The sequence below is a fragment of the Eubalaena glacialis genome, chromosome 2 (genome assembly GCF_028564815.1).
Source record: "Eubalaena glacialis isolate mEubGla1 chromosome 2, mEubGla1.1.hap2.+ XY, whole genome shotgun sequence".
Lineage (NCBI taxonomy): Eukaryota > Metazoa > Chordata > Mammalia > Artiodactyla > Balaenidae > Eubalaena > Eubalaena glacialis.
This window is the reverse complement of record NC_083717.1, coordinates 115,846,776-115,866,539: the sequence shown is the minus strand read 5'-3', so window position 1 is coordinate 115,866,539 and position 19,764 is coordinate 115,846,776. Positions and strand designations below refer to the sequence as shown.

General features: G+C 44.4%; 1 protein-coding gene across 7 annotated transcripts; it reads right to left on the bottom strand.

The window, feature by feature from the left end:
- Positions 1 to 245: 245 nt before the first annotated feature.
- Positions 246 to 4,686, bottom strand: ACTC1 (actin alpha cardiac muscle 1). Of its 7 annotated transcripts, none has more exons than XM_061180543.1 (7): positions 4,558 to 4,686; positions 3,244 to 3,370; positions 3,046 to 3,132; positions 2,204 to 2,365; positions 1,883 to 2,074; positions 915 to 1,096; positions 246 to 389 (listed from the first exon to the last, which is right to left on the bottom strand). In XM_061180543.1, exons 1-7 carry the CDS (start codon positions 4,684 to 4,686, stop codon positions 246 to 248), a joined length of 1,023 nt encoding a protein of 340 aa, XP_061036526.1. The 7 variants fall into 7 exon arrangements, with proteins under 7 accessions (XP_061036526.1, XP_061036525.1, XP_061036529.1 ...); XM_061180542.1 differs by having other exon boundaries at positions 3,046 to 3,159; positions 3,265 to 3,370; XM_061180546.1 differs by having other exon boundaries at positions 3,046 to 3,277; positions 3,362 to 3,370; positions 4,558 to 4,671.
- Positions 4,687 to 19,764: the final 15,078 nt, after the last annotated feature.

Below are 19,764 nucleotides of genomic sequence, written 5' to 3'. Positions count from 1 at the left end.
GCCCCATCCTACTCCTACCCCGAACCCCAAACCCCAAAAAGAAATAAGAGAGGTTTGCTTTTGTAGGTTGCAAGTCCTGGTCTGGTTTATTTATAAAGCAATAAATATTAGAAGCACAAATAAATTGCACGTGTGTAAACAAACTGTACAATGATTGATGAGAGATGAGGGAGGGTGGTTCAGAAGACTCCAAGAAGCATCATACTGTCATCCTGAACATAAGGTAGACTAAGAGAGAAGGCACCTTAGAAGCATTTGCGGTGGACAATGGATGGTCCTGCCTCATCATACTCTTGCTTGCTAATCCACATCTGCTGGAAAGTGGATAAGGAGGCCAGGATGGAGCCCCCAATCCAGACAGAGTACTTACGCTCAGGGGGAGCAATAATCTGCAGAATGAAAACAAAAACCACCAGTGAACTCTGAAGTTCCAAGCAACAGAGCACATGTTGAGGAGATTCACAGAAAATACATTGCTGGTCAATTCACTGTAATGTGATACTTCATTCCCACAAATGAATATGGCTGAGTCAAGTTTAATGCATTTCCTCTATTTCATCACTTCCATTATCAAAGTCGCTATAAAATAGAACTTCCCCACTTCTCTGAAACAGAATATACTGTGGCAATAAGCTACATGCATGGTGGAGGCTAGCCCGAAAGCTGGGGTCTTTTAAAATGTGTTCAAAGATTTAGGTATTTTTTTTTCCTTCAAAGATTTATTTTTATCCACTGCTTGAAAGTGTTTTCAAGTCTCCTATCTTGGGAAAAGTGCTAGGAAAATCAGAAACAGTGTTAGAAAAGCTAAAAGTTTATGGGAAACGGGAAGCTAAGCGGTGAGGGGAAAGGAGTTAGGAATTCTGCTTGGAATACGTAGACCTGCCTTGCTTCCCCCACTCACAGAGGTTCTTTACCTTGATCTTCATGGTGCTGGGAGCCAGGGCAGTGATTTCCTTTTGCATGCGATCAGCAATACCAGGGTACATGGTGGTACCTCCAGATAAGACATTGTTGGCATACAGGTCCTTGCGAATATCAATGTCACATTTCATGATGCTGTTGTAAGTTGTTTCATGGATGCCAGCAGATTCCATACCTAGGAACAAGTGTAAAAAAGAAAAATCACAATGCACTCAGGCCAGGGGGCCAGGGTAGAGGGAAGAGAATAGTACTCCTCTATGTTGGCAAACTGTCACCATTTGTCTCTGAAACATATGTTCCTCTATAAGATACATTGCAGGGTTTTGTGGAACAGGTGTCTTAAAAGTGCAGACAGTAAATCCACAACAGACTGCCAAGAAACAAACAACTGTGTTTAGCACCTGTTTGGAGGGAACACTTGCTGTACCCATCAGAGTATGGAGATGTATTAGAAAAGGATGAGACACACATTTATGGTAAATTAATGCAATTCTTATTTATGGACTAAAATAAGATCCTGACAAGCTTCCTCTTGGAAATCACTCCTTAGGAAAGACGTTTGGTGACATACAAATGTCCAGTTATCACTATGAGTTGGATTGTTGTTACACTTAATAATGAGTGATGAAAGTAACATCTAGCTACTTGGTGATGGAACCTATCAGAATAAGTCAGCACTCTTGAGTCATCATCTCTTCCTTGCAGATATGGATTATTCAGTTACTACTCTGTCTCATTCCTTATTTTGAGATGAAGCCAGTGTGTCATCCTTTATCATATCATTGCTACAGAACAGTGATGGCCATCCCTGTAAGAAGCCATCGGGACCTGAGGCTGAACTGTGTGGGACTCCAAGCTATGACTTCTTTTAACACAAGGGCCCCTTAATCGTTGTTGATTATAATAGCTTTTACCCTGGGAGCCACCAAGCGGTGTTTCTGCACCAGACCCTACAACTCACCAATGAAGGAGGGCTGGAAGAGCGTCTCAGGGCAGCGGAAGCGTTCATTGCCAATAGTGATGACTTGGCCGTCAGGCAGTTCATAGCTCTTCTCCAGGGAGGAGGAAGAAGCAGCCGTAGCCATCTCATTCTCAAAATCCAGAGCGACATAGCACAGCTTCTCTTTAATATCGCGAACAATTTCACGTTCAGCTGCAGAAATAAAGGGTGTCACAGTTAAGCTCTGAAAGATGAAGTCAACCTTGAGGACGTAGGTGGGTTCGCTGGGGGAGGGAAAAAAACAGACACATACTGTGGCAGATGAGATACACACACACTCACCGGTGGTGACAAAGGAGTAGCCGCGCTCAGTGAGGATCTTCATGAGGTAGTCAGTGAGATCCCGACCAGCTAGGTCCAGACGCATGATGGCATGGGGCAAAGCATAGCCCTCGTAGATGGGGACGTTGTGGGTTACGCCATCCCCAGAGTCCAGAACAATGCCTGTCAGAGGAAATAGACAAGAACAAGGTAAATCTCTGAGGACACCACTGCTTTAGCCATGTCAAAGCCTACTTCCAATCTTGGCTAAGAGATACTAGTGCTGGGCAAGGATCCAGATAAAATTAGATCCCTTACACATGAAGAATAAAAATGAGCATAATGGATGCCAAATTTGAAACCAGCAACAGTTCATCCTTTTAAATATTGTAGTAGAAAAATTTTCCCAGGACACTTTCAAATGACCATCCCTCTTACCAGCTATTAGCACCTTATACAAGCAACCAGGTGTGTTTTTCTTTCCTCTCATCTAACTTACACATGTTCCTCTCTTTTTTGACTCAGACCCTGTAGGGATGTTTGCCCAGGGGCTGTGATGGTGTGAACACTCACCAATGACTGCTGCTTTCCAGGTTGATAGTTTGTGCAAAGCCTCAATATGTGACATCACATGCTTTAGGCAAGAGGAGGGTCTAACTCCGTATTCTTTCAGTTCTTAGAAATAAGTGTGCTCTGAAACCAACCTCAGGGTATTATTGTAACCCCTCTCCCTTAGCAGAGACACCTTCCCAGGGAGCGTGAGGAAAGGGATCATTCCTTTCTCACTGGGGAAACTGATTCCCAGCAAGGCCGAAGACTTGGGAATGTAATTAATCGGGGACTATCTCACAATCCCAACACACCTGTGGTACGGCCAGAAGCGTACAGGGACAGCACCGCCTGGATGGCCACATACATGGCGGGGACATTGAAGGTCTCAAACATGATCTGGGTCATCTTCTCACGGTTGGCCTTGGGGTTCAGTGGGGCCTCAGTGAGCAGAGTGGGGTGTTCCTCAGGGGCCACCCGGAGCTCATTGTAGAAGGTATGGTGCCAGATCTTCTCCATGTCATCCCAGTTGGTGATGATGCCGTGCTCAATGGGGTACTTGAGAGTCAGGATACCTCGCTTGCTCTGGGCCTCATCACCTACGTAGGAATCCTTCTGACCCATACCCACCATGACTCCCTACAAGAAGAAAGTAATGAGAAAATCAAGCTTCTACCGTGTCAGGAATATAATCAATGCCTTATTAATTTCTCTCTAACTGCCCAAGTCAAGTGACATCTTATGAATACGAGAAATAATAAACAATAGGAATTTACCCCAATTCAGAAATATCATTTAAAGTTAACTTCGTACCTTCTCCCCACCCCACCCCCAAGAGGTATAATTCTATTGTTTAGAATATAACTAGGGATGGGGGGAAATGAAGCTATTTCACCAAAGGAGCAGAGCCTCACCTCATTTTTAAAATACCATAATGCCTTCATTAAATTATGAAGCTCATCACCTATGTCAACTGGAATATAAACGACTACATTGTGGAATGACTGAATTAATGACACATTGTATTTCTCCTAAGAAAAGATTTTGACATTCATCAAGTAAACATAAAAGGATGGACTGATATGCTATTAACTTCCTGTCTGGGAAATCCAGCCTTCCTAGAGCTGTCCTGGAGTATCCATGGTCCACCAACACTGAGAAATACCACTCTCCTCCCTGGCAGCCTGTCTGGCCAGGCACTGTGGCAAAGCCAGAGATCGTGGCATTTCTTTTAATAAACAAGGTGGTATGTCACTATCACCATGGCACTTTACTGCCTCTGTCATGCCTGGCTTCTAAAGATGCAACAGCCAGGAAACAGATGGATTACATTTTGGGAGCCCTATAAACTGGCTGTGAACAAGAGGGAGCAATGTGGCTTGGCTCCTGGTTGATTGGGATATGTTATATTATTCTGAGTTTTGAACAGGACTCAAAAGGGAGGCCAAGGAGTAAAGTGAAGTGTATAAGAGCTAGAGAAGATACTGAGGACTAAAAATGCAGGTCAGGAGTGGAAGAGAGAAGCTGCTGCCTCTTCACAGGAGGAAGTTGGACCCCTGGCAGAGCTGTGTCCCTGAAGTGGACTTGGGGGGGGGGCGGGGGGGCTGCACGTTTCCTGGTATGCTGGAGGGTGTGAGTATTGCTTGTCTGGGCGCAGATTGGAAGCTCATCCAGCGTTTCCTATTTGACCTAATGAGTTCATGGAACAGGAGGGGCAGGTGAGACATTTCCTCGATTGCTGGGCTGAAGAGGTGGCAGGAAGGGGTGTGGAGTGGGGCTGGGGACTGCTCCAGGTGAGGGCAGGCTGTGCGGGGCGGGAAGTTTACCTGGTGGCGCGGGCGGCCCACGATGGAAGGGAAGACCGCTCGGGGCGCGTCGTCGCCCGCGAAGCCGGCCTTCACCAGCCCGGAGCCGTTGTCGCACACCAGGGCGGTGGTCTCCTCCTCGTCGCACATCTTGGCGCAGCTTCAGTGGGGTCTACGGATGGAGGAGAGCAAGGCGGCCTACGTTCAGTGCCTGCGGAGCTGGCCTCGTCCGCGTCCCCGGAGGAAGGGACAGGGCAGATGGGGGTCCCCGGGCAGGGGAGGGGGGCGGGGGACGCTGCCGTCTCCCTTCCCCTCGGGGCAGAAAAAGGAGGGCGGGAAGAAGCTGCAGAGCACGGGAGAAGAACCACCTAGGCTCCCAGGCCAGGAGGCTCCTCCCCCGCCCCAGTGCAAGAGGGACGGTCACCCCTTAGCAGGTCCTCCCCGGCCCTTTACATTTTCGCCTTCTCACGAACCGGGAAGCCACTTCGGCCCCATCCACAGCCCGATCCATGCTCGAGCCCCAGCTGGAGGGAAAAGCACACGGCAGCAGGGACCCCAAAAGCCCCACTGGGGCCCAAGGCTACCCCTCCACGCGCCCGTCTCCAGTGAAGACTGAGACCCAGGACAAAAGAAGTTAGAACCAAATGAAAAGTTTGGTCTTAAGGGGAAAAAAAGTGATGGAGCGGCGGGAGCTCGGGGCACCGGCTCCAGGCGCGGGGCGGGCGGCGCTGACTCACCGTCCGCGGGGCGGGCTCGGCTCGGCTGCTCGGGCGGTGGCAGGCGCTGGTGCCCCGCGCGGGGCGCGCGGCTTTATAGCGCGCTGATGGACGGGGTCAGTTGGAGCTGCCGGGGGCAGGGGTGGGGGGCCCGGTCGGCCACCTTGCCTTATTTGGTCGCCTTTGCACCACTGAGGAGCGCCGAGGCCATTCATGGAGCCAAGGGCAGGGGAGAGGATCAGCCAGGGGGCCCCCCAGACCATGTAAGGAAGGGGAGGGGGCAACCAGGGGGGATGGCCAAATAGGGAGCTAGGGAGGGGCAGGCGGTGAAGGGTAGGGGGCAGGGGAAGACTGAGTGACGCCAGCCCACCCCCTCCCCCTTCTTGGGTGGAGGTCCTCCCTGGGTATGATGTGGGCTGGTTCCTCCGCAGCACCGCCAGCCTAAGAGACAGTAAGCCACACACAAGTGGGAAGGCTTGGCACCCCGCCCTCTGCGGAGGGGTCCTGACAGCTGGGCCAGGGCAGCGGGGGAGTGACGGCAGCTTCTCATCTTCCCGGACTGAGAGCTGGGGGAGCAGAGCCCTGGCAGTCCTCATGGGCCCAAAGGGCACCGCAGCAGCACATTTGGGTGGCCAGAAAAGGGGTGCCTGGGACAGGGCACCCTCCTGGCTTAGTCCCCACCAACCTGCATGACAACTCAGAGAGCTGGGGCTGTGCAGAAAGCTGAGATTAACCAAGGCCACCTTGGTCCCCAATTTATGCATGGCTCAGGGGCTGGTTAGGGAAGAGGCTGGAAACAGCTGCTGTGAGAGCCTGCCCCGTCTTGCTGGAGGAGAGGGCAGGTTTACCCCAGCTGGGACATCAGGGAGCTCTCCTGCATGCTTCCAGGGTTTTGCTCAAACTCAGACTCCTGCCTTTAGGCCAGGAAAGACTCCCCTGCTGCCGAAGGGAATGAAGGAACAAATGCCAAAGGTTGCTTGTCCACTTGCTAGTGGAGAGATGAACATCCATAAACTGGGGGCAAAAGCGTTTATTCCAGACAAAGACAAGACTGAAAGAGAAATATTCTTGTCAAGAAGATAACAGCAACTTCAACCAACTGAACATATCACCGGGATGCGCAGTATGGTCATAACCAGGAATGAATTAGAAAAGCAGTCTCAGGCCCCACCCCAGAACTATTGAATCAGAATCTGCATTTTAGCAAGATGCTCAGTTGAGTCACATGTATGTTGAAGTGTGAGAAGCATTGGTATAAATGATATCAGCTTCTTTGTGGAGGATCTTGAGACTTTGGAGAAAGGGATTACTTGAATCAAGGAGAACAGAAAGGAACAGAGAGACATAAGAAGGACACAGATCACTGGTTTGCCCCGAGTTGCCCTGTATTCTCAGTTCTTGACTGGCACTTTGATTTTTAATGCTTGTGTTTTTCCTCCCCTTCACACCAGTTAAAAATAGAAACTGGGCCCAGGCATCCATCTCTGGAGTGGTCTTGGATTGATATGCTAAGGAGGCCTGCTGATTAGATACTTGTCCAGACTGGGGAATGCTGGGCCCTCCCCGCTGAGCTCCCCAACCATGTTTGGGTTGGTCTGGAGAAGAAAGTATGAGGGCAGCTGGGTGATGGAGCCAGGTGAGGGTCACGCCAGCTGGAATCACCCTCTGCCACACGGTAGGCCTTTTTCAGTGAAAATGCCTGTTGACAGGATGCAAAGAGCAGAGCTGTTTTGGCTCAGGCAGACGCAGAAGAACCAAGAAAAAGGAGAAACGGGACGGGTGTTACAGCCCAACATCCCTAGGTTTGAATCCCGCCTCTATCACTTACTACCTATTTTGCTCTTGGGCAAGTCACTTCACTTTCATAAGCCCCAATTTTCCCCTCTGAAAAAGGACACAGTAACTCTTTTCAGGCAGAGACTATTAGTTATTGTAATAATTAGAGACAAGTGATATAAGCCACATAGAAGATACAAAGCAAATTGTAACTATTACAATTCAGTAATAATGATACTTTTGGGGGCCGCTATAGCTCTCACTTTTGAAGATTTGGGTCAATGTCATTCACTTACTGATTCAGAAAATATTTATGGCACAAGAACTGTGCTAGTCGCTGGAAGACAGCAATAAAACAGAGCAGGACTCATACTGCAGAGCAGCTACAGACAAGTCAGAGACAGTTATGGTACACGCTAGGAAGAACAAGGAGGGAATCATTGGGATAGTCACAAAAAGAGGGATTCAAAAGAGGGTTCAGAGAAAGCCTTCCTGAGGAAGTATTTCATTATTTTTAAAGTAGAGTAGGACTGAAGTGCATTAACATTTGTGTGAAAGAAAGAGTTTCTCCTTGGGAGTGACTGGTGGCACATTCCCACATTCACTGCCATATGTGTAAAGGGAACTCCTGGAAAGTCTAGCAGATCACTGAACACCACGGTTATTTCTTGAATCCTTTGTAAATACTTCCAGGGCTCAGGAGGCTAATTTCAGTCCACCCACCTAGGAATCAGTCTGCCCGGGAGCAGGGGTGGGTAGGTGAGTGGAACACTGAGACGAGTTTCATGAAATAATCTTCACCCTTAAAATGTTTAAAAACAATTTCACTTTTTCCCACTTAGAACAAAACACATTTTCTTATGCACTATATTTATGGTAAGAACACTTTTTCCCCCTTCAAGATCTATGATGGTTCGATATTTGTTCATTGCAATACTGCTCAATTTCCACGTTTTAAAACTCTAAACCCTATTTTTATATATTTACTTAAATTATAAGTCAATGGAAAATAAGATTCAATGACTGATTTTCATTTGACACAATTTTTTCAGGGATCCATTTAATTTGAAAATTGAGATTGGCTTCTGTCGTGTCTACTTAAGTATATAAAAATGACTTAACCTTCTGTGGTGTAGTCTAGACATTTCTCTTTTTTTTTAAATTTTGGTAAAATATACATAACATAAAATGTACCACCTTAACCAACTAGAATTGTACAGTTCAGTAGTGTTAAGTACATTCACCTTGTTGTGTAGCCAACCTCCCAGTTACATTTTTTGATGTGAATTGTGACTAAATTGATTTCAAAGCCCAAGAATGGCTGTGCCCTACAGTTTGAGAAAGACTGGTTTGTATCCTATGAGGTAGGGAACCGTTGTGCTTGCTTTGCTCAAGGTCACACGGCTGAGCAAATGGAAGAGTAAGGCTTCAGATCCAGGCACCAGACTACACCCTGTTCCTACCCACCACCCCAAATGCCTTCCAGCCCACTTGGACTGCTGTTTCTCCAAGTAGAACGCTAGAACCACTTGCAGCCAAGTTACCTCTGACAGCAATTCAGATTCCCAGGTTTCATCCTGGAAGAGTGCATGTGCATTTTAAATAAGTCACCACCCCTCTTCCCCAGCTAATTCACAGAGGGAGAAACGTGGCGACACTGCCTGCCTGTTCTTCCCCAGGCCCGCGGAGTCTTGCTGAAGGCTGCCCAAGCTGCCAGCGCTGGCCCGAGTCCAGCTTGGCTGACCTTGAGCATCCCAGCCGGATGGCAAAAGCCAAAGCCGGGGCGTGTCCCCAAGGCTCTCGAGGGCCAGCAAGGCCCTTCTGGGCAGGGACAGGCCATGAGGGAGACGTGCAGGGCTGGCTGAAGGAACAGAAGGTGGGACAGTCCCTGCTGCCCTTGCCTCGAGGGAAGCCTGTTTCATCCACCATCTGCTGGGATCTAGAAGGGAGAGGCAGGCCTCCTCCTGGCACTGGGGGATTAGCAGTCACTTTTCTCAGCTGTTCTTCCATTCGGAGGTGTCCAGTATTTACAGAGAAGCCAGAAACATACCGAACCACACTTAATGCCTCCCCAGGAGCCCTCCCGGCTCCTCTTGCAGCCCCTCCTGCATTCCATGGGCTAGGAAGGAGGGGGTGGGCTGTTTCTAGCCCAGACCAGGGGTCGGGGAGCCAGCCTTCCTAACCATTTCTATTTTCTTTTCCTACACATTTGTTCGCTCCCACTGTCCTCTGGCAGGAGCTGGGTTTCAGCTTTCATTAAAAGAAGAAAGTGACGTGGCTGTGAGGGATGCAGGCCCACACACATCCTGGCGCTCAGAATTCAATACCAAGGCATGCCTAATCTCCACCACATGCTGCCCCGTGCTTTATGTGCAACCACCGAGGAGATTAACCCAGGGGGAGGGTATTTCAAGTCCAAATGAATTCTGTTCTAGGCAGATTCTGGCAGTCACTGCCTTCTGACATGATAGGACCAACTGTGACGAACCATTTAATGAGATTTAGAAAAAGAGGGCAAGACAAGGAGGATGAGGGAAGGGGAACAGAGTGTAGAAGGGAGATCCTTCTGGATCTTGGAGTCACCTGGGACTAATGAGCGAAAAGCCAAACCTTCAGTCTCTTCTATCCTGGGAAATCACAAAGGACTTCTCATCTTTTTCACTCCTTAAAAGGAGTTTGAATCCTCCTAGAATGAAGTGCTGAAGCTTGCAGGTTTCTGCTGGGAAGGTATTCCACTTAGCTCAGATTTGGCTTGCTCCCATACTGGCAGTAACTATGGAGTTTCGGCTTTTCAAGCGTTACCTGGAGCAAGCCTGTCTTCCCTAGAGAGCCCAAATGTGGCATCACCCAACTTGAACGCGGCTGCATTTTGAGATCACACAAGTGCATGGGAGGTGAGAGCTGTGAGCTCAGAGATGTCCTGCCCACCAAGTTCACTCCGCTGCCTGTGTGGAGCCCATCTCTTCCCCATCAAAAGTAGGCACACATCTGACACGCAACAGTGTGTAGCAATAATACTAATTGCTTACATTTATTAAGTACATACTGGGTCCATGCACTGCCCTGAGACTTCATATGTGTACATGGTCAGCTTCTAGATGAAGCTGGACTGACTGCCAGCTGCAGAATCCATTTTTACAGACCTGCTTTTTAATATGATGTCACCAGCCTACATGGGGGGGTTGTGTAAGAAATAGGTCACCACCTCTATTGCAAAGATGTTGTCACGGGTGTTCATCACAGGATGAGCTGTCTTCTTTATGAGCCTCTTAGAAGAATTTCCTGTCTGGCTCTAGTTCCAAGAACAAAGGGCTTCTACCAAGTAAATGGTTTGTTTTGATCCCGTAGATCCCGAATCTAGTGACCAGATTTTTCTTTTGGCAGTGGCCAAGAAAAATCTTAGGAAACTACACTTGTGGCCCAATTGTTAACATGATTACAAATCATTATCGTCTATCTTGCACACCCACATCTATTTTTCATTTTCCTTTTTCTTCCACTTTTAAATTTTATTTGTCCATCTATCTCTGTAAGCTGCCATACATCTTTTGTGAGAGAAAACAAAGGATGGATGGATAGATAGATAGACGGATAAAAATGAACTCATGGGGACCATGGAGAGAATATTTGAAATTGAAATTGGGGTGATCACTGTACAAGTATCCAAGAGCCCAAGATGTCTTGCGTATGTCTGCCGGTTTCTTCCATCCCAATGCAAGCATATATTGCTTCATGAAAACACGCTTTGTCTATATAAGGTACTGTATAAGGGATCGTATCATTTTAATTTTCGTCTTAACGTCATGGTACGTATAACTGGGGATCTAAAATAACCTTTCCCTCACTATGAAAATTGTAAGTGCTTGTTGTGGTGAACTAGGAAACACTGAACAGAGAAGGACAAAGAAAATGACATGTTTGGTTGAGGCTTTAAAGCCCTCTATTTTAACCTCCTTAAAATAAAATTAAATGTGACATGAAATTCATGAGGCCTTGCCTTCCACATCTACTTACAGTCGCTGGGCTGAGAAAAGACAAATAGCTTCCTATTCTGGTCGTTTGCAAGAATGTCCACTTGCTCTTTAAAGAGAGACATGCAATGCAAGGAATTTGCATTAAAAGCATTTTTTGGTTTTACTGTTATAATCTAAATTATCTCTAGTCAACAGCTGGAACCAAAGAATGCCAAACTGGGAGCAGGCTCTGCCCTTAGGATTATAGCATCCACATTTCACTTATATATTTTAGAGGGTGGGTTTTAGTTGCCAACTCAGCTGTTGAACTGTTTCAGAATTACAGTCTAAAAAGAGGTATCTATCATGAACATAAAACTAAACCACATAAATGTATTGCTGTAGGCTTCGTCTTTCTGTGGAGAGTCTGAAAGCGGTTGTTTTAGGGAATATTTACAGTTATTTCATGATGAGTATTTCCAAACTCCTCTTGGTTAGGTCTACAAATAACCAATTCTTCTTACGTTTACAGACTCTAACTTAATTTCATAAATTAAAAAATAATAAAAATAAAGGCTTTCCCTAAAGCCAATCACCTGTGTTAACCAGAGGCAGGAAACCGAGATTGTTCCTCCAAAATAAAAACAGCTGAAAAGGTGTCTCGAGCTGTTACTTGAATGAGAATACTGGCACTCACACAAATAAGTAGGTCTGCATGCGTGTGGCATTTCAGAGAGATGAGCCAGCCTTTGAGAACTGAGAAAAGAATCTGCCATTGACCCCTGATGTGGCTTTGACAAGTGGTGAGAACGATCATGAGCATGACCCAAAGGATGGAACCAGATAAAGTATCATGTCACCCAAGAAATACCTGCAAGGACTGGGTAGTCCTCAGGTGAGAACATTCTTTGTGGGTGAACAGGAAGGGTGTCCTCTGTTCAGTTAACCCTTTTGCAAACTCTATTTAAATATGCTATTTTCCAGGGAGAGGTTCCAGTTGCTGTATAATATTGTGGCTCAATATTTATAACTGTCACGAAAGATTCATGCTAGGCTCATCTCTCCACCAGTGGGTATAGCCATCTTCACTCTGTATCCTCTGTCCAGAGCCCTACTCCTGAGGGCGCAGAAAGGGAGCCCTTAGACTGGCACAATCAGTCCCTTCTGTGTCCACTCAAGGATCAGATCACTAAACCGCCAGCCCAAGGTGGTGGGAGAGATGAGGAGAGCAGGTGGGGAGATGGTGATGGGGGTACAGACCTATATCCCCTCCACCCTTCCCATGAGTTTCTATCCGAATAGAAAACTGAAAATGATCAATCGGAAACACATTGTAGACACTGGTACAAGGGCTGAGGCTTTGCTTCCACACCGGGCAATGGAAAATTTTAGGTAAACTGTGCTCATTTTGTCGAACTCAGGGGTGTGGGCCCCGAAATGGTAATGGAAGTGGCAAAAGCGATCCCAAGAGGCAGAAACCTTTGTTTATTAGAACAGTTCCGGTGTTCTAGAAGGGCCCATGCTTCAGGCCTAAAGAGCAAACCCTAAAATATTGTTCCATAGTTTATATCTTTGTGTCATCAGAGTTTTCTTTGATCTACCTGGAAACTAACCTTTATTCTGACTAAATATGAAAGCTTACATGTTAAGCTTGCCTACTTTCTCACGTGGAACACGTTTACGTGAATCTGAGAGAATCCGTCATGAGTAAAAGTTTTATTCCTTCTGTTTCCTCTATTTCATAGGGAGATCACTGTGGAGAGACCAAGCACACCTTCCCAAAGCATCTGCTTCAGTTGCAATCACGGAGACAGAGTTTTTAAAAAGTTGGTGTTATATACAAAACAGAAATAGACCCACAGACATAGAAAACAAACATATGGTTACCAAAGGGGAAAAGGTGGCAGGGAGGGATAAATTAGGAGTTTGGAATTAACATATACACACTACTATATGTAACATAGAAAAACAAGGACCTACTGTATAGCACAGGGAACTATACTCAATATTTTGTAATAACTTATAAGGGAAAAGAATCTGAAAAAGAATGTGTATATAACTGAATCACTTTGCTGTACATCTGAAACTAACACAACATTGTAAATCAACTATACTTCAATAAAAAAAAATAAAATTTAATTTAAAAAAAAGTTGGTCTTGGGCAGTGGTTAAGACTGAACAAATGTTCTTTGTTTCCTCAGATATTTGTGGGAGTAGAAGGTCTAGTTAACATTTCATAATGTCACCACCCTGAGACTGTGATGTGTACCAATATACCTTTTACCAGAAAAAGTGTCTTGCTAGGAAAATATAGTACTCTGTTTTCAGAGCTTGTGTCATTTCCAATAAAGTATCTTTTACCCTCCTAGTCTCTCTGAACACTATTTTTTTTTTTTCTGAACACTATCTAAATTCTCAGCATCAATCAAGAAGATATTCAGTTCTCAGTGACTGATTCTGAACAAAGGATAATTTTGGGGAGATTCAGGCTTGCTTTCACCTGTGTGGAAACTCAAAAGTGTTCTTAGTCTTTCATTTTACAAATCACTTACCAAAATATTTTAAAGGAATAAGCTCTCTGATTTGAAAAAGCATTATTTCTAACTAAACAGAATCAAAATAATGATGCTTATTTTGCAAATGTAGATATGAACAAGAGGAAGAATCCAATTTTGTGGCTAAATGGGGTTCCCTTGAAATCAAGATGTGGTTTATTCAATCAATGCTTTTGTCTTGCTTAGCCAGTGGATATTTCTACATAATAACCTCCACATACTTGAAGAAAGACATTGCATCTCTGAGTGTTGTTTAGGATCTTTATCTTCAGTGGTGCTATTTTTAAAACTGTCCTCATATTTGGTCAATTATCTAACTCTGCTCCAAGTTTTCCATGTGCAATAAAATCTCTTTTAGCCAAATTGGTTCGCTCTTAGGTTTCTTGTTAAGTGGAAAACAACCGTTGTTTGGAGAATTAAACTCATCTAAGTATACCCACACAAAACTACAGAGAAAATTTAATTTTCTTTGAGGTTTCAGGAGTTATTTACAGAATAGTCTCATTTTGAAAATGAATTCTTGTCACTTACTATGGCATAATATATATGACAGATGTAGAGTATTGAGTGAAACTAAAATGATAACATGAAAAGTTGCTTCTGTGAATTAATTATTGGTATCAACATACCTGTTATCTATTTATTCCTCTTAAAAATCAAGTATAGATCAGACTTCTGGTTCTAGCCAAGATGGAGCATCCTATTCCTCCCAGGTCCTCCCTCTTATAACTGTGGATATAACACAACAAGCAAACAGAGGAAGACTCCAAGGAGGAAAGAAAAAGGTGGAGGGCTTCCCTGGTGGCGCAGTGGTTGAGATTCTGCCTGCCAATGCAGGGAACACGGGTTCGAGCTCTGGTCCGGGAAGATCCCACATGCCGCAGAGCAACTGGGCCCGTGAGCCACAACTACTGAGCCTGCGCGTCTGGAGCCTGTTCTCCGCAACAACAGAGCCCGCGATAGTGAGAGGCCCGCGCACCGCGATGAAGAGTGACCCCCGCTTGCCATAACTAGAGAAAGCCCTCGCACAGAAACGAAGACCCAACACAGCAAAAATAAATAAATAAATAAATTTATAAAAAAAAAAAAAAAAAAGGTGGACTGCTAGGGACTTTGGGACGGTGATGAGGGATGAGTTTTTTAGGTTTCTTTATTGCCTTCCATAAATCCCAGACAGGAACTCTAGTGGCCTCCATCTTGGAACTGCCAACAGACACAGATAAAGTAAGCTCTAAGAAAAGTCTGTTCCTCCAGTCAAGGAACCAACGAAAGAGAAGCCTCACGTGGAAAGCCTTTCTGGCAATACGCGCCCTACCCTAGCCAGACCCTAAGGGGAAATTTCATCCTGCTCACCCTTCATTTCATTGGGAGCTGGTCTTCCTCCCCACCCCATCCATGCAGAGTCAGGTGGTGGTACTCCAATTCTCTTGCCCGGTGGTGTTAGTAGGAGTGATCTGGGAGCTGATCTTACATTTCCTGCCTGTTGGAAGCAGGCAATGCTCCTATTCTCCCACCAGGGTGGTGTCAGCAGGGTGGCATGAGAGATCCTTGTGATGGAAATGTTCTGTATTTTGGTGGCCATATCAATCTATGTGTGTGATAAAATTACATAGCACTAAATGCATGCACAGACACACACATGAGTGCATGTAAAACTAAAACTGGTGATCTCTGAATGTCGCTGATGGATTGTATCAGTGCCAGTTTCCTAGCTGTGATATGGTTCCACAGTTAGTTCCACTGGGGGAAACTAGATGAAGGTTATGCGGGCTCTCTCAATTGTTTTTTGTAATTGCATGCAAATCTAGAATTATCTCAAAATATAAAAGTATTGAAAATAAAATATAAGGTACACCCACCAAAATCCAGTTTTTTCAGTTTTCCATTCAGTCTGATTCTGAATGAATTAGTTCCTATGTTCATGTTACCATAGTTATGAAATTTAAATACTAGCTTCACTAAATATATCTCATTCCCTATATTTATAGCAAGAATACTGGCTGGCCCAATTTATAGATATGGCAGGTGCAGTTAGGCGCCATTTAGGCTGAAGAGGTTCCAACGTCCATGGGCAGGTCTGAGAATAAGATGCTGATTACAGTAGGCAAACCACAGTGTGACGGAGGAGCTCCAGAAAGAGGGTTTATACCTACTTAAGGTGGAATCTGGCACAACGAGAAGGCTCAGCAATAGGACCTGAAGATTGGAGAGGAGAGATGCTCCTAATTAATAGCATGGTAGCTCTTTAAAACATCCCAGCTGAGCTACTCCAGGAGCAGGTGAACACCTTGAACTGAAAGGCCTATTTTGCAAACAAAGAGAGCCATCCCACAATAAAAGAGCAGAACTTAGAGGACGGGAAGCCAGTTTCCTGCTCTGGTCCAGATCCACCACTGAACAGTGAATGGTGTTTAGCCTGAGACGCAGCGCCAGGACAAGGCATCTAATGGGATGTTGGCAGCTGGGAGCAAGTGGCACAGGCTGTGCAAATGATGGCCAGGGTAGACTAGGCGTGGCAGTAGCCAGAGAGCATAGTCCATACTTTACCCTGAGCATCTATGAGATACCCCCAGGGACTGTTGGGAACCTAAAAAAGGTGGGAGTGTGTAAGGGATAGGGAAAGGAACTATCAGTTTTGTGGATAGGGGCTATCTAGCAGACAAAAATCCAGGCCAGTTGTTCTCAATCTTGTCCACACAGAGAATCACCTGGGGAGCTGATAGCTGGGTCTTGCCTCCATAGATTTTGATTTAATTGGCCTGGTTGCACCTGGCATCTGGGTTTTTTTTTCTTTTTGAAGCTCCTCAGGTAATGCTAATGACTAGCCAAAGATGAGAACCACTGATCTACTTGTGTGCTTCTCAAACTTAAACTTACAGCAGAATCACCCAGAGAGCTTGGTAAACCTCAGATTGCTGGGCCCCATCCCTAGAGTTTCTGATTCAGTAAGCCTGAGGTGGGGCATGAGAATTTGCATTTCTAAAATGTTCCTGCATGATACTGATGCTGAAAGAACACTCTGAGTGGCACTGAGCTAGGGAAAATGTTTCTTGAGATAACATTTATACCCACCAGGTGGTGTGGGTGTCGGGGACATTGGATAGTGGGAAGAAGTTTAGAGTAAGAGCCAATGAATAGGCTCATAAAGACCTGAGCCTCACCACTGCCTCTGCCACTCAGTAACTACTTCAGCTTAAATAGTTTACTCAAATTTTCTAGACTTAAATTTCCCCATTAGGAAAGCAAGAAAAATTATGCCATCTACTCATAAGGTTGTTGTAATAATTAGTATTTTAAAAGTGCTTTTATCAATGATAAACGCATTGCATATGTTTCAACAATTTAATCCCCAACCAGGGTTCAGAGAAGTTAGGTTACTTGTCCAAAGTCACACAGCTAGTTAGGACGGGATTAGAATTTGAACATTAGGCAATCTGATTCCCAAACTCATACACTTAAGTATTACACTATACTAGTGCAATGAATACTCACTATTTTGGACAGTAATCACATTAAAAATTAAATGTACATGGAATTCCAAAAACTTCAGATCAGTTTCTTGTTTTCATGAAATAAATATAACACAGTTGAGTAACAGTAGACCTTGGGAATTACCAGGGTTAAATCTACAAACTAGTGTTTCTCAAAGTCTATCTTCAGATTACCTGCAAAAGAATCATCTGGAAATTTCCTACTACAAATCTATGGAATCACAATCTCTTGGGGGCAGAAATCTGAGTTCCATGCTTTAAATTGAACATATTTTGTATTCTCCTATGTCTTAGACTGTTCTAGTGTTCCTCTCAATGCTACTTCTTACGAATTTATAATATATTAGTTGGAGCAGCTCAAGTAGAATGGTCTATAGTTTGAGAAAAAATATGTCTTTCCTTTAAGCTTTCATAAGTGTGCAAAGAAAATAATGCATGAAATATCTGGTTTAAAAACTAGACCATTACCATGTACGGTAGCTTGAGAACCCAACTTAACAAATAAAATAGGCACATCATTTCATTTCAGAGAAAAAAAATGAAAGTATAGCTACATTTCTGACCTCCCTGTTGTACCTCCTCAATTTAAACAGCCAAGGACTTAAGACTTCTTAACATAAGGTTTATTGACACAGTGACATTTCATAGAAAACCATTCCCACCTGAAAAATTCCTCTGATTCTATGTTGTCAATGAACACTTAATTGTGAATGATATAAACCTCCACACTGGCTATGACGGACTAACATGTTCCCATCCAGCACAACTAGGAAAGTTGGATAAAGCATTTTAAAAAACATTTATTTGAAGGCACCGAAGAACTGTCAAGGCAGGGAAGACTTTAGGGGCCAAGATCATCAGAGAGAAGGGAAGTAAAGAGTGTAGTCTGATATTTGTTGCTGCTTTTCCCCTTGAGGCCTTTGCCAATTTGTAAGGGGTGGGGAATGGCAGCTACAGCAGAAGCTGAGAAGAACGTGGCAGCCAGAAGCTAAGAACTGAGCAGAGATGAAAACAGTCTCTGTGGGCTGGGGTCGGGGAGAGGCAGAGTTGCAGTATAGGGTTTGCCAACGAAGACTGGCCCAGGTAAAAGTCCGGGCCTCAGCTGAGACCCACAGGGAGGTACTCCTCAGGAGTAAAGCCAGACTGACAGTAAACAGACTTTGAGTCAGCTCAGTCCCGGGATAGTTTAAAGTGACTGGCCTTACCCTATCTGTCAAAATCAAAAGTTAATAACCTCTGGAGGAAGATGTACTACAGAGCTTTAAATAATCTCTACAGTTTTTCATACATAATGTCTGGTATGTAATAAAAGAGTACTTGGCAAGACCAAATAATTGAAAACCCACAAGAAAAAAAAAATAGACAATGGAAAGAGGCCATCAGGAGATCCAGACACTGAAGTTATCTGACATGAATGTTAAGTATATTTTTAAAAAACTGATTAATATGTTCAAGAAAATAAATGGCAAAATGGAGAATTTTATCAAAGAATTGGAATCTATGAAAAAGAATCACATGAAATTGTAAAACTAAAACACATAATAAATATAATAGAGGCTTCCCTGGTGGCGCAGTGGTTGAGAATCTGCCTGCCAATGCAGGGGACACGGGTTCGAGCCCTGGTCTGGGAAGATCCCACATGCCGTGGAGCAACTGGGCCCGTGAGCCACAACTACTGAGCCTGCGCGTCTGGAGCCTGTGCTCCGCAACAAGAGAGGCCGCGATAGTGAGAGGCCCGCGCACCGCAATGAAGAGTGGCCCCCGCTTGCCGCAACTAGAGAAAGCCCTCGCACAGAAACGAAGACCCAACACAGCCATAAATAAATAAATAAATAAATAAATAAAATTTTAAAATAAATAAATAAATAAATATAATAACTGGGATAAACTGAAAAGCATATTGACACAGTTGAAGGAAGGATTAACGAGCTTCAAGATAGAGAACTAAAGCATAGAGAACAAAAGAATGCAAGGTTGGTTTAACATTTAAAAATCAGTTTGTGTAATTCAGCACATTAACAGAATACAGGAGAGTAATCATGTGATCCATCCAATATATGCAGAAAACACATTTGATAGAAGTTAACACCCATTCATAATAAAAGCTCCTAGTAAATAAAGAATAGGAAGAAAACCCTGAGTCTAATAAAGAGTATCTACATCAAAGCTAAAGCAGACAGCACATTTATGCCTTGTTCCCTGAGACTGTAAAGAGGACAAAGATGCCTGGTAGCATCACTTCTATTCCACATTATACCAGTGATCCTAAGCAGTGCACTAAGGCAAGAAATAGAGTAAAAGGTATAAGAATTGGAAAGGAAAAAACAAAGCTGTAATAATAGTGAGTGTAAAAAATATGAAAGGATTTATAGCCAAACTAATTTAATAAATGAATATAACAAAGTCAGTGAATTAAGGGACAATATACAAAAATCAACTCTATCTCTACATGCCAGCAATAAACAAATGAAAAAAAAACATTTAAAATATGCCATTTCACACATGAAAAGATGCTCAACATCACTAATTATTAGAGAAATGCAAATCAAAACTGCAATGAAGTACCACCTCACACTGGTCAGAATGGCCATCATTAACAAGTCTACAAATAACAAATGCTAGAGAGGGTGTGGAGAAAAGGGAACCCTCCTACACTGTTGGTGGGAATGTAAATTGGTGCAGCCATTATGGAAAACAGTGTGGAGGTTCCTCAGAAAACTAAAAATAGGATTACCAT

Excerpts from the sequence above, each read along its gene's own strand:
- ACTC1 (XM_061180540.1), bottom strand. The coding sequence starts at position 4,686 with ATGTGCGACGAGGAGGAGACCACCGCCCTGGTGTGCGACAACGGCTCC. Across the intron at positions 3,371-4,557 it reads TGGGCCGCCCGCGCCACCAG|GGAGTCATGGTGGGTATGGG; the intron begins GTAAACTTCCCG and ends TTCTTCTTGTAG. Across the intron at positions 1,097-1,882 it reads CTTCCAGCCCTCCTTCATTG|GTATGGAATCTGCTGGCATC; the intron begins GTGAGTTGTAGG and ends ACTTGTTCCTAG.